This window comes from Podarcis vaucheri (genome assembly GCF_965113315.1).
Source record: "Podarcis vaucheri genome assembly, chromosome: 11".
NCBI lineage: Eukaryota > Metazoa > Chordata > Lepidosauria > Squamata > Lacertidae > Podarcis > Podarcis vaucheri.
The window spans coordinates 48,856,779-48,869,448 of record NC_138749.1 but is presented as its reverse complement, the minus strand read 5'-3'; the positions used below and the strand labels follow the sequence as shown (position 1 = coordinate 48,869,448).

The window sequence follows — 12,670 nt, the reverse complement described above, 5'->3', positions numbered from 1 at the left end:
TAAGCCAGCACACTCGGGCAAGATTATTGAAAGTAAGGTTCACATAGGTGTCCATGAACCACCTATGATGCTTTTGTGCTATGCACTCTCACACTCCAGAGGGGCCTGCTGGGAAGGCTCCAGGGGCAGTCTGTTTCAATGAAGAATGCTGGCGGGAGGGGGACACTGTGGCTGCAATAGTGGCAAGAAGGGGTAGAAAGATAATGAGAGGGAATAAATAGGAGAGATAGAGTGAGAAGAGAGGAGAGAAGGAAGGAGTGAGTAAATAAATAAATAAATAAATAAATAGAGAGGTGTGAACAATGCCCAGTCCCTTACCCAGCCCTGCACAGCCACCAGTGCAAGGGACCTAGGACTCTACGTGTTAAAAGTTGCCATGGCTGCAGCAGCAGGGCAGGCGCCAGTACAGCCACCCTCTCTCTCCTCCCCATTTTTGGATGAGAGCCTGATGCTCAGTTTATGCCCAGTCTTCACAGGCTTTTGCAGAGCACTTGTGATTAATTCCATGGCCCACTAGGGGTCCACAGCCCACAGATTGGAAACCTCAGAGCTACAGTTCCCCTTTTCAAACATAATGGGGAAAGTGATTTAAAGAAACCATAATAGAAATACTACGGTCAGGCCAGGAAAGCAGTGGGAAGCATACTGCGTCAATGCTCACTCAAGGCTTAAAAAACTTATTATTTAAAATAATAATCATAATGAATGAATGAATGGTGTATTAATCCAATACTGTTAAGTCCAAACCTACCCATTCTTTAAATAAAATGCATAGCAATGAAAATAAGGGCCAACATGTAAAAAAAGATAGAATGCCACTTCCACTCCTGGAATTCAACACAAATCAAGACCAACGAGGACGGAAGATCCAATGATCCAAAGTTCAGTATTCGATATTGTACCCAAAGAGCCAACCTGCAATCTATGTACTCAAATGAATATTCCTACCACAGCATATGGCATGGATTCATTCAAGGGTCCAAAAATTACATTCCCAAGGTATCAGAAATGTACTGCCTTTACACTATGCTGACAAATCTATAGTAACTACCAGCAGTCATAATTCTGTACTATAGTCTAAATGAACGGACCTCATTATTTTGAAATGAAACAAAGTTAACATACAATACAGACTTGAATGTTTCAAAGGCATGTGCATCTACATTTAAATGAGCAGAATCTTACCTAATCGTAGCTCTCCAAAATTGCCACATCCAATTTTTTTTCCAACTCTAAAGTTAGGTCCAACCATTAACACTCCAGAGTTTGAAGAGCTGCTGCCTCGTGGATTGTGACTTGATCGTCCACTAGGCCTTGCCATTCTATCATCCAGTTTGTCCTTGTCTTTCTTTTTGCTATCCATATCAAGTTTACGGTACTCCACTTTGAACTTCTTTCCCCTTTCAAGACAGGCAAGCTCAAATGGGGTAAAGTAGAAATGGACACATCACTAGTTAAGTGCTCCAGCTAGTTACTGTGAGTCAGCAAGCTGCTGCTGGCAGTCACTGCTTGTGTATTCATCCCATTCGCAAAGTATTTTTCCTTCGTAGTTGTTACAGGAAAATATAATCTCAGTAGATCTTCTATCAGCACCATTTACTGGTTTTTAAAGTGCTTCTGTAACAACAACAACAATGTTTATTAATCAAGCATGTAAGGACAAAGGTATACAGGTAAATGTATAAATTACATACAGCATATGATTAGAAGTTTACTGTTTATTGGTTCAACAATAAACTCACAAAATATCAGAGTTGTGTGCATGTTGTTAAATGTATCACCTACATGTTACCACACAGTATCTACAAACAAAAATATACGGGTGCGAACAACCAATTAATAAATCTTTGTAAAGTCTAAAACACACAAGTCACAAAATTCAAACTGATCTCTAGAAATATGCTGAGCTCCAACATTAGTGCACATCAAAATAACACATTAAATAAGTAGACATACCACACACCATAGCACATCCCAAGAGCAGCTAAAGCTCCCCAAGACAAAGTTGCAAAAATCTGCTTAAATTGTTTAATGATTAAGCCATCAGACTGATGGAGCCATTATATAAAAATGCCTACAGTGAACTATTATTTCACTTTAAGTTGCAATAATACACTTTCAAGAACTAGCAAGAATAGGCTTTAAATACAGTGGTGCCCCGCAAGACGAATGCCTCGCAAGACGAAAAACTCGCTAGACGAAAGCGTTTTGCGGTTTTTGAGCTGCTTCGCAAGACGAAAAGTCTTGCAAGTTTGTTCCCTTTTTCTTAACACCGTTAATACAGTTATGACTTGACTTCGAGGAGCAACTCATAGAACGCGGTGTGGTAGCCTTTTTTGAGGTTTTTGGTGATTTTTGAAGCTTTTCCAAAACTTTTCCGACACCATGCTTCGCAAGACGAAAAATTCGCTAGATGAAAAAACTCGCGGAACGAATTAATTTCGTCTTGCGAGGCACCACTGTAATAGCATCAATAGCATGCAACAAAGTACAGTGGTATCTCTGGATACGCACACCTTCAGTTGCGTATCCTTCAGGTTGCAAACGAAGCAAACCCGGAAGTATTTTTTCCCGGGTTTCACCACGCACACATGTGGAGAAGTGCTCTACCCCACGCACATGCGCAGAAGTGGTCCCTCCAGTTGCAGAAACCTCAGGATCAGACTGGAGCTCCGAACCGGATTCCATCCGCAACCAGAGGTACCACTGTAATATATTATTTCAATGTCCTCCTCTATCCCGCTTCGTGCAAAGCTTTCTATTGTGGACTAATTTTTCCCCCTTTCCTAAAAAGTGTCTGAGATGTTGTAAAATATAATTTTAGAAGGATTCTTTATGTTCACATTACAAAATCTGTTGGACATACATAAATTCTGCAGTACCAAGTGTGAAAGAAAATTATTACAAAAACACTCTTGGATCAAGTGACTTTTGGGGTCAAAAACTGCCAAAAAGTTGAATATCTAAAACACTAACTTTAAAACACTAATTCCCCTACGTGCAAAGAAATGCCGAGAGGATGAGACCAATAGTGGGTCCAACAGTCAAGAAGGCAGTTTCTGCATGTGCTATAGAGGGAAGTTTCTGCATGTGCTATAGAGGGAAGTGAGGGGCAGATGGGGCTCTTCAACCTGGGAAGGGAGCCCATCTAGGAGAAGGAAAACTGATCCTAAACCTCTGCTGCCTTGCAGGATAGACCCTACACATATCCAGAATGGAGTCCTTAAGGCGGTTGTTGGCTGGTGCTTTATACTTCTCCTTCCAGTAACTTCTGCAACCAAGCTGGTGCCAAACGGATTGCTCTGCTTTTGACCACATCAGCAAGGCTGCTGGGCAGCCCAGGACCTCCATACACACTCCCCAGGTTTGAGCTCTGGAAAGGTCACTTTGATGCTGCTAACACAATGATTTGACTCCCTCACCCACTGGGCGCACTCCACTGTCAAGACAGGCAGGTGCCAACAACAATTTAAATCAAGACAAAACAAAATACTAATTACAGAACAACTATCTTCTAGATGAGTCCTCCAGAATGGGAATGAGGAACCTCCAGCCCCTGAACAATACTCTTTGTCACCTCTTTAAATCAATCTCCAGGCCAAACTCAGTGTCCCAAATCCCTCTGGAGAAAGGGAGGTGAATTTAGAGAAGTATCTTGACAGCAAGCTGGATAAATCCTTAATGCCTAACAACGTAGAGCACAACTTACATTTTTTTTCACAGCCCTAATTCTATCCTGTTGTCACTGGAAAGTGTGCTGTTTATAAAGTGCCATATCCCACTGGAATGATACCCACAAGCTGAATAACTAAGCAGCAGGCATTTGATGAAAGGAAAGTGAATTCTGATATGTGAAGTAATGAGTCATCAAAATGTAACAAGCAGAGACCAATAATTCCAAAAGAAAGGAAATGAGTTTCCAAGTTTTAAATGTTAAATAACCTATTTCTCATCAACAACTGACATCAACACTTGTTTAAAAAGAATACCGTATTTTTCGCTCTATAAGACGCACCAGACCACAAGACGCACCTAGTTTTTGGAGGAGGAAAACAAGAAAAAAACTATTCTGAATCTCAGAAGCCAGAACAGCAAGAGGGATCGCTGCACAGTGAAAGCAGCAATCTCTCTTGCTGTTCGGGCTTCTGGGATAGCTGCGCAGCCTGCATTCGCTCCATAAGACGCACACACATTTCCCCTTACTTTTTAGGAGGGAAAAAGTGAGTCTTATGGAGCAAAAAATACGGTAAATATGAAAAAGAGGAAGAAAAACACCACCACCATAGAAGTACTATGATGCTCTGATGCTATTTTCAGATGCTTACCATTACTTTAATTTCATTGCCAATATAAGTAAAAAAGAACAGTTTAGAGTTGGAACTAGATTTCAAATTTCTAGGCAACACCAGATTTTTTTTAAAGGCACCTAGGATTTCTCCTAGTATTACTATAGTATCATGCAGCTTTTTCCATAGTAAATTTGTCTCTGAACTTTTCATCATTTCAAAGCATTGCTTGTTAAAGTTCCACCTTTCCAGCACACCACTTCCTGAAAGTTATGAGAACCAACATCAAATTACATAGATCCAAAAGCTAGTGATTTTTCTTATTATCGTACTGAAACTATTACACAATAACGTGTCTCTTCTTTCCAAACAATTCACTTTGCTTGGCTGTTTCTCTTTATACAATTTTTACAATGAAAGCAGCCCATCTGTTGGCTGCTTATTTTAATTCCCCTCCCCTAAACTCCTAATACATATTCTCCAGACCCTAGACCAGACGTTCTCAACCTTGGATCCCCAAAAAATGTTGGACTACAGCTCCGATCACCCTTGCAGGAACAGTTGTGAGGGATGATGGAAGCTGTAGTCCAACAACATGGAGACCCAAGGCTGAGAAAGGATGGGCTAGACATGATTCAGATCTTCCAAATTTAACAAGAAAAAGGGAGTGTGGTGCAGAAATGGAATAAGATTTTAAAAGAAATTTAAAAATAGGAAAGCAAAAATATACAAAGAAAATAATAACAGATCTATAAAAAGGGAGGTAAACTTTTTTGCTCCTATAGGCAGCTGGAGGCATCATGCCAGTGGGTGTATCTGGAGCTAGATTGCGATGGGGAGGAAGACAAGTGAAATCCCCAAGTGTCTTCTGTTTAGCACACTCCCACTTAATAGCAAAATTCAGTATGGGGGGGCAGCTTGGTCACCCACGGTGGATCACACTTAAGTCCTGCACACATGTGATCTAAAGCAATCACTAATTTTTACACCTGACCATAATTCCTTATAAAGAGACAGAATTTATAAGTCACACTTACCCAATATAATGTTCCAATATTGATAAATTTCCCTCCATCACAATTCACACATTGTTTTATTCATAGATGAATTCTGTAAAAAAGAATGAATTTAACATAAGCAATCAATCCAAAGCAATTTTGATGCTGTGACTACTCAAATCAATTTGGCCAGATACTGAAAAACACACCAACAATAACTATATTTTCCCCAGGAAGTATGGATTATTAAACAGTCATACTTTGGACTCCCTGTATACCTTGACATGCTTCTATTTGCCGATTTCTCCACAAATATTGAGTATTATGAACAAATACATAGTACATTTAGCCACTTGCCTAGTTGCATTTGGAAAAGAATATTTTCAACTGTGTCCTTCTATGAGTGGAAGGCTCTTGGAACTATCAGAGGCCCCTACTAATGGAAAAGGGGAGGCAAATTTTGCCAATTCCCACTTTCTCATGCAACCTTCTGCAACATATTCTACGTTGTTATGAAAGGGTGCCCCAAGGGGATGGAGGGGACTCTAGGAGCAAGAAGGAATTGACAAAAATTGACTCACCCCCAGCCTGTTACCAGAGGTGTCCAATGGATCAAAAGCTCTTCTGCAAAGTGAAGGGCACAACTGAATTCCATCCACTGTCACTAAAAATCAGCTTCCATTTCATAGGTATAGAAGGGAGTCAATACAACTACAGTGGTACCTCGCAAGACGAATGCCTCACAAGACAAAAAACTCGCTAGACGAAAGGTTTTTCCGTTTGCGATTTGCCTCGCAAGACGAATTTCCCTATGGGCTTGCTTCGCAAGACGAAAACGTCTTGCGACTTTGTTAAACCGTTAAAACCGTGCTTCGCAAGACGAAAAATTCGCTAGACGGCAAAACTTGTGGAACGAATTAATTTCGTCTTGCGAGGCACCACTGTATAATATTTAAAGAGAGTGCCAGGAAATTACAGGGTAGTCAGATTAACACCAGTTTCAGATAAACTGATGGAAAACATTTAAAATGATCAAGCATATAAACGAACAAGTCCTGTTGAAAAACAATCACCATGGTTTCTACTAAGTACTGTCTCTCTACTATGTTATGGTTCTTTGGGGAGTGTCAAAAAGCTTGTTGAGAAGTACATTGCATACTTAAATTTTTAGAAAGCTTCTGACCAGGTTTCTCACCAATGGCTCCTGACTAAATTCACCAGTATGGACTAGGAATTGGCTGAAGAACAGAAACCAAAGAGTAGTAATAAATGTACAGTATTCACAGTGAAAGGATGCAATTAGTGGAGTGACTCAATGACCTGTATTAGGAATAGTGCTTTTAAATATGTTCATAAACAAACTGGAGTTACAAATTAGTAGTGATTTAGCTTTTGTTTCTCCAAATAATGTAGTCTCACCCAGAAATCTGGCTAACTAAGAGCTCAGAAAGGATCTCTCTGAACTATATGAAACGAACAGAACCAAAACAAGTTAAAATGCAGTTCAAAGAAAGAGTAAAGTGATACAGATGGCAGAGATCCTAACTTCACATATAGGGTCTGAATTTGCAGTGGTTTGTCACAGAAGAGCTCTTTGGGTTATGATAGATAGCTCAATGGAAATGTTGCCTCTGTGTGTATGTGTGTGTGTGTGTGTGTGTGCGCGCGCGCGCATGCGTGGCATCTGTGAAAAATGCAAACTCTATGTAAGCTATTAGGAAGCGATTAAAAACAAAACTGCTAGTAACAAAAACCCTTTATACAAAGTTGTAGTGTGGCCATGCAATCCTTGGAACATAATGTACAGTTTGGGTCGCAACATCTCAGAAAAGATATTGTAGAAGTAGAAAAAGTATAGAAAAAGCCAACCAAAAGTATCTGAGGGCTGAATCAACAGCCCTATAAGGCTACATGGGAGAAATTAAAATGGGATGGTTATGAAATTCATAAAATCATGTATGGAGAAAGTGGATAAAAAGGATGTTTCTCCCTCATAATACTAGACTCAGGGGCCATACAATGAAACTGACTAAACAGGGAATGAGAACAGACAAAATGAAGTATATCGTCACACAGCACATAATTTATGCAATTCACTGCCACAGTACATGGTGTTAGCCATTAGTAAATCGCTGTAAAAGGTAGTCATAGAATTCATGAGGGATAATCCTATCAGCTGCTTCTAGTCATGACTGCTATACAGGTTCATAGAAAATGGTGATTCAGAACTATTAAGCTTCATTCAGGTCTGTGGTGTGCCTGTGGATTTGTGTTTGAAGACTAGTACATACAGTACATTCAATACAGTGGTACCTTGGTTTAAGAACAGTCCAGTTTAAGAAAGATTCGGTTTACAAACTCCACAAAACTGGAAATAGTGTCCCAGTTTGAGAACTTTACCTCGGTCTAAGAACGGAATCCGAACGGTGGAAGGGCGGCGGCGGGAGACCTCATTAGGGAAAGTGCAGCTCAGTTTAAGAATGGACGTCCGGAATGGATTACGTTCGTAAACCAAGGTACCACTGTACTCACATTGATTTTAAATGTCCTTTAATTGCTTATATTGTTTTTTATTATATTACAATTTTGATTCTATGAAATACAATACAGGTAACTCACAACTTTCACAGAGGTTAGGTTCCGGGGTGCCAAAATTGCATATTGTCAAAAAAAACCTCCTTGAAACTGCTCCCGAACAAGCATCTTACCTTCCACAGCCACCACACCTAGCAGGTCTTACCCCCACCCCAAGCATCACAGAGCACTTTTAAGCTCTCTGCCTTGCTCACCAAGCTCTGCAATATCTCACAGGGTCTCACAGAAGCTTCTCAGAGCCCAGTAAGCAAGTATGAGACCTTAAAAGATCTTTCCAGTCCAGGAAAACCCTGCACAAAAAGAGCATTTTAAGCCCTCCGCCTTCCATGCATTTAATTTGTGTGATTTCAACCAGCTGGTCTTCAACCGTGTAAAGCTGAAATTGCACAAGTTAAATGCATATAAGTTGTGGGTTATCTATACAGTATATAACTAATAAAAGTAATAAAAATAAAATCAGAAATCATACAGCATCTAGCACAGTGCATTGCAATTGCTACAACAGACAGAAATCATTAAGTGGTCCACCAAGACCCTCAGCAAGTTTCAAATTGCCTATGGGGGAAAGGTTTGGGAACCACTAGTCTAACACCACCTACAGACAGAGGTGCTGAAAACACACACACACTCTTGCACCTCTCCCTATTTCAGCACCTTTCCCCTTGAATTTATCCAGCACTGGAGTTCCACTGGGAAGGAAAACTCTAAACCTGAGAGTGGTATGTTACAAGCTGTAGAGGTAAGAGTTGTATGTGGCAGAATGGTTCAGCAGCACACATGCCCTAACACTGCATTACATTACATTACACACACTTTAAATGTAGTTAGGGAACAGATCATATATTTGGAAGACATGGGCCTTCTGCCATCACTTAGCGTCATGCCACTTTAAGCAAGCCAGTGTGACACACTCTTCTGGGTGAAACACTTATCAATCATTGAATATTCCATTAGGCCAGGCATGCCTTTCTACTGGTAAGTAGCCTACTTTTTCAACTGTATCATGGTGTATGTGGTGTATTCCATACATTTGTGGAATGTAAACATTGTCCTTTTACATAAGGAGCGCAGTGGCAATTCCGCCTTACAACAGCGTTCTGATTTGGTTTAGGCTCAAAGTTGTCAAGTGATTTCAGTTAATTTGCCACATTTAATCCCAGCACTCTGTCCACCATTGATCTGCCTATGCAGCGATCAAACAATGGGCAAATATTAAGCTTTTCTGTTACTATTCTAAATAATGCTTTTTCTAAAAATAAGTAAATCACAAGTTAACTTATATAGAAAACTGTGATTCAGAACTATCATCATAGCAATATGTTGATAATAAATGCATGCAGAGAAAATGTAAAGTATTTAATAATATACATTGGCACTTTAACATTTCTGGCACTCTACAGAGTCGATATTTACAATAGCATACAATACAATGATTCAAGTGGGTTTTTATGATGTATATGTCTGCATGTGTCGAATGAGATCTCTGTAGATCTGAAGCTCTCACTCATTTCTCCATACAAATAAGATTAGCATGCCTACCAAAGTCAGCAGTATGCAGAGGTAGTTTCTGGAAATGTTAATAAGCTAACAATCTTATGCATGTCTACTGAGAAGACCTAATGAGTTCAACTGTACTTCAGGTGAATATCGTGCACAGAATTCTGTAACTAAATCATAACTTGGGGGGTGAGACAAAGAGATAAATAATCACTATGGATGAGAGCTGGACAAAAAAAAACCTATGACATTTCACTTATACACACTAAATGATAGGCAACAGCAAAGTTTTGCTTGAACCCTTTTGTAGAAAAATTAAGTTATGCAGCAAGTATTCTTCTAAGCAATTACTGTGAGGTGAGCCTGCCTGACAACGTTTTTAGCCAATGAGAAGTCAGAGCTGTGATGATAAGCAAGTTATTTGACTCCAAGGCAACAAGAATTGCTGATGGGGGGTCCTAAAGAAATGCTGTTTTCACTTCCCATTGGGTGCACTCTAGAGGCTTCTGTCTTATTTCCTAGTCCTCAGAATCACCATAGTTTACCCTTCCTTTTCCCCTAGCAACCAGGATGAATCTTTCCCATGGGTGGATTCATCTGAGATCAGGCAGTCCCCTAGAAGTTGTTTTCTTAAAATACTACTAGTTTCTTATGTCATTGTTGCATGGCCAAGCCTCTTCTTGTATGAAAATATAATTCTGGGAAAAGCTTCACCAAGACTGTACTGTCCAACTGTCTAGTTTCTACAAAGTTCAGATTGTTTTCCAGTTGCTCTTGCTTCATGCCTTTGTAGTTTGGTGAGCATTTGAGGTGAGGTGATGAAACAAGCCAAAGTTAGAGGAGAGTGATGGGTTCAGATGTAACACCCAGCCATAGTTGAATCACACCAAAGTTCACAAGCCAACCATAGATTCTGACTGTGGTTTGTTGGCAGCAAACAAACCATACTTAAGCTGTTGGGCAGGATTAATACATAATGCCACACTATAGTTTAATACACCATGGTTTTATGTGAGAACTACAGGCCAAAGTTTCATTATTCCAAGACTCTAGTGCTAGTATCTGTTCTGCAGAAGTTGACTCAACCATTACTTTTCAAGATTACTTCATGCTACACTTTCACCAGAATACCCTCAATTTTTTAAAGCATCAGTTTCAGAAAATATGCAAGGCAGCTCCATAACTTGTAAGAGCAAAAAAATGATATGCACTAAGCAAAAGGAAAATCCATAATTGATATTTATCTGTATAATTGTTTGATAAGAATGTATTATTTTGATTTCTGGTATTTCTTGAGATCCCACATACAGCAAGTAAATTACTGAGGACTGAAGCTTTTTCAAAAGACAAAGAAGTAGTCTTTAGGCCAGCTTGACATTTCACACAAAGGAAGTTTTTATGCACTGAGGTATATGATATGCAAAAATTACAGGTAGAATTTTTTAATTGGACAGGCCTTCAGCTGAACGCATGCTGCATTTAAAGCGTATAAACTTTTGAGGGAGAAATAAAATATTCACCTTAAGTACCCTATAGTGTTTGCCATACACTCTTACTGGCTATCCACTAGCCAGCACAGTAGCTTAATTAACCAATCTTCCAAGCAGAGGCATAGGAGCAGGCCTACAGAAAAGAGACCTCTTAAGTATTGTTTACAAGGCTGCAATCAATTATTTGCAGCTACGGAAAATGCCCAGCAGCCGAGAAAGAATAAATATGGGCCTTACAGGAAATGGGCATTGCATTCAAGTACAAGGCTCGGCCATCCAAATGGACCATCCTACCTTTGTATGCTGGGGAGAGGTGGGGAAGGGAAAGGCAACAACCACCACCACCACACAGCAACACAAACCGCACACATGCGGCATCATGGTAATAAATCCCGTCTGTTAAGGGCTCGTCCCTCCTAGGGAAGAGATTAGGTTGCTAATTCCCTTCTGCTTTCTGGTTGGAGGAGCAGGCAACCCCGCTAGCCTTCGCCCTCGTCGCCCCTGCCTCCCACCCCCATTGACACTCCTCCGCAAGGCGATGGGCAGATGCGCCAGCCTGTGTGTGTGTGTACGTACCACTGCTACCCTCATGTATTATGCACATGCACACAATTCCACCCCCACATGCACGCGCACACACACAAAATACGCACACTGATGGGGGGGGGATGGAAATCACACCACACTCCCATACACAGCACAACAACAGACTGACTCACGGCGATGGAACCCACGTATATAGATAGCGCTCGTTGTCCCCACCCTTATAAGCTCCAGTTGGGACGCGGGTTTCGGAGCGAACCTCCCTTGTGGAAACACAAAACAAGCTCCGGGAGTCCCAGCCACCCGCAAGGTACGAGATTCCCCCTTCCCTTCCCCCTCCCCGCAATAAAACACACACACACAACACTCCACCCTTCTCCTCACAAAAGCAACATGCCTCCCAATCCACAGGCGAGGCAGGGCCCCAATCCCGCCACGGCCATATTTCTACCACCACCTTCTCCACCTCCCATTGTGTACCGTTCGAGGAGGACCCCCCAAAAAAAAACCTCCACAGGAACGCCGCCAACCACCAACCCGGCCCCATCACACACACACCCGCGCGCGCCTGGCTCTCGTGTGAGGCGGCCGTACCTTGAGGGAAGGAGGGAGGTCTCGCGCGCGGGGAGAGGTCGCGGCCGACTCCGGCCTTGTCCTTCTCTCTCGCTGTGGCGGCGGCGGCTGAGGAGGAGGAGGGGGAGGGGCGCAGGTGCCTCGCGGGGGCAGCAGGAACCGGGAGGGAAGAGAAGGAGGAGGAGGAAGGAAGGTGGCGCTGCTGCTGGCGCTGCTGCTGAGGCGGCGAGCGGGCGAAGGGAGGCGAGAAAGGCAGAGAGAGAGAAAAGAGGGAAGGGGAGGAGTCTCCGCGGCTCCTGGCCGGCGCAGGGAAATAAAAGAGGGCGGGCGGCGCTTTCGCGGGGTCGACAACAGGCGCCACGGAGCCGTCGCCTCTCCTGAGGCAAAGATGGGAGAGAGAGAGAGAGAGGGCGAAAGACTGCCGGGAGGTGAGGGACCAGCGGCGGAAGTCTCCCCTGTGGCGGCGGCGGCAAGCGGAGGCGGCCTCCCGCCTCGCTCCCGTCGCCCCGCCTCGCAGGCAACGGCCGCAGTTAGCTGCGCCGGCCGGCGGCCTAGGAGGGGCGGGGCTACGCCGAAGTGGGCGGAGACGCGCCCACGAGCCAGCCGGCCATGAGGAGGGCTTTTTTTTGTTGTTCTCTCTTCAACCCCCACCCCTCCCCCTCAAAAAAAAAACAAAACACCTCCCCTC

At 42.5% G+C, this 12,670-nt stretch overlaps 1 protein-coding gene across 6 annotated transcripts in view; it reads right to left on the bottom strand.

Annotated features, from left to right (window-relative positions):
• Positions 1-12,070, bottom strand: part of CSNK1G3 (casein kinase 1 gamma 3) — a 49,730-nt gene extending 37,660 nt beyond the window's left edge. For all 6 annotated transcript variants that reach the window (XM_082191608.1, XM_082191610.1, XM_082191609.1 and 3 more), the window contains exons 1-3: positions 12,004-12,070; positions 5,324-5,396; positions 1,186-1,617 (exon numbers count right to left, since the gene is read on the bottom strand). In XM_082191608.1, coding sequence (XP_082047734.1) covers positions 1,186-1,363 — 178 coding nt within the window. In that variant the 5' untranslated portion in view covers positions 1,364-1,617; positions 5,324-5,396; positions 12,004-12,070. The remainder of the gene's footprint in view (positions 1-1,185; positions 1,618-5,323; positions 5,397-12,003) is intronic.
• Positions 12,071-12,670: the final 600 nt, after the last annotated feature.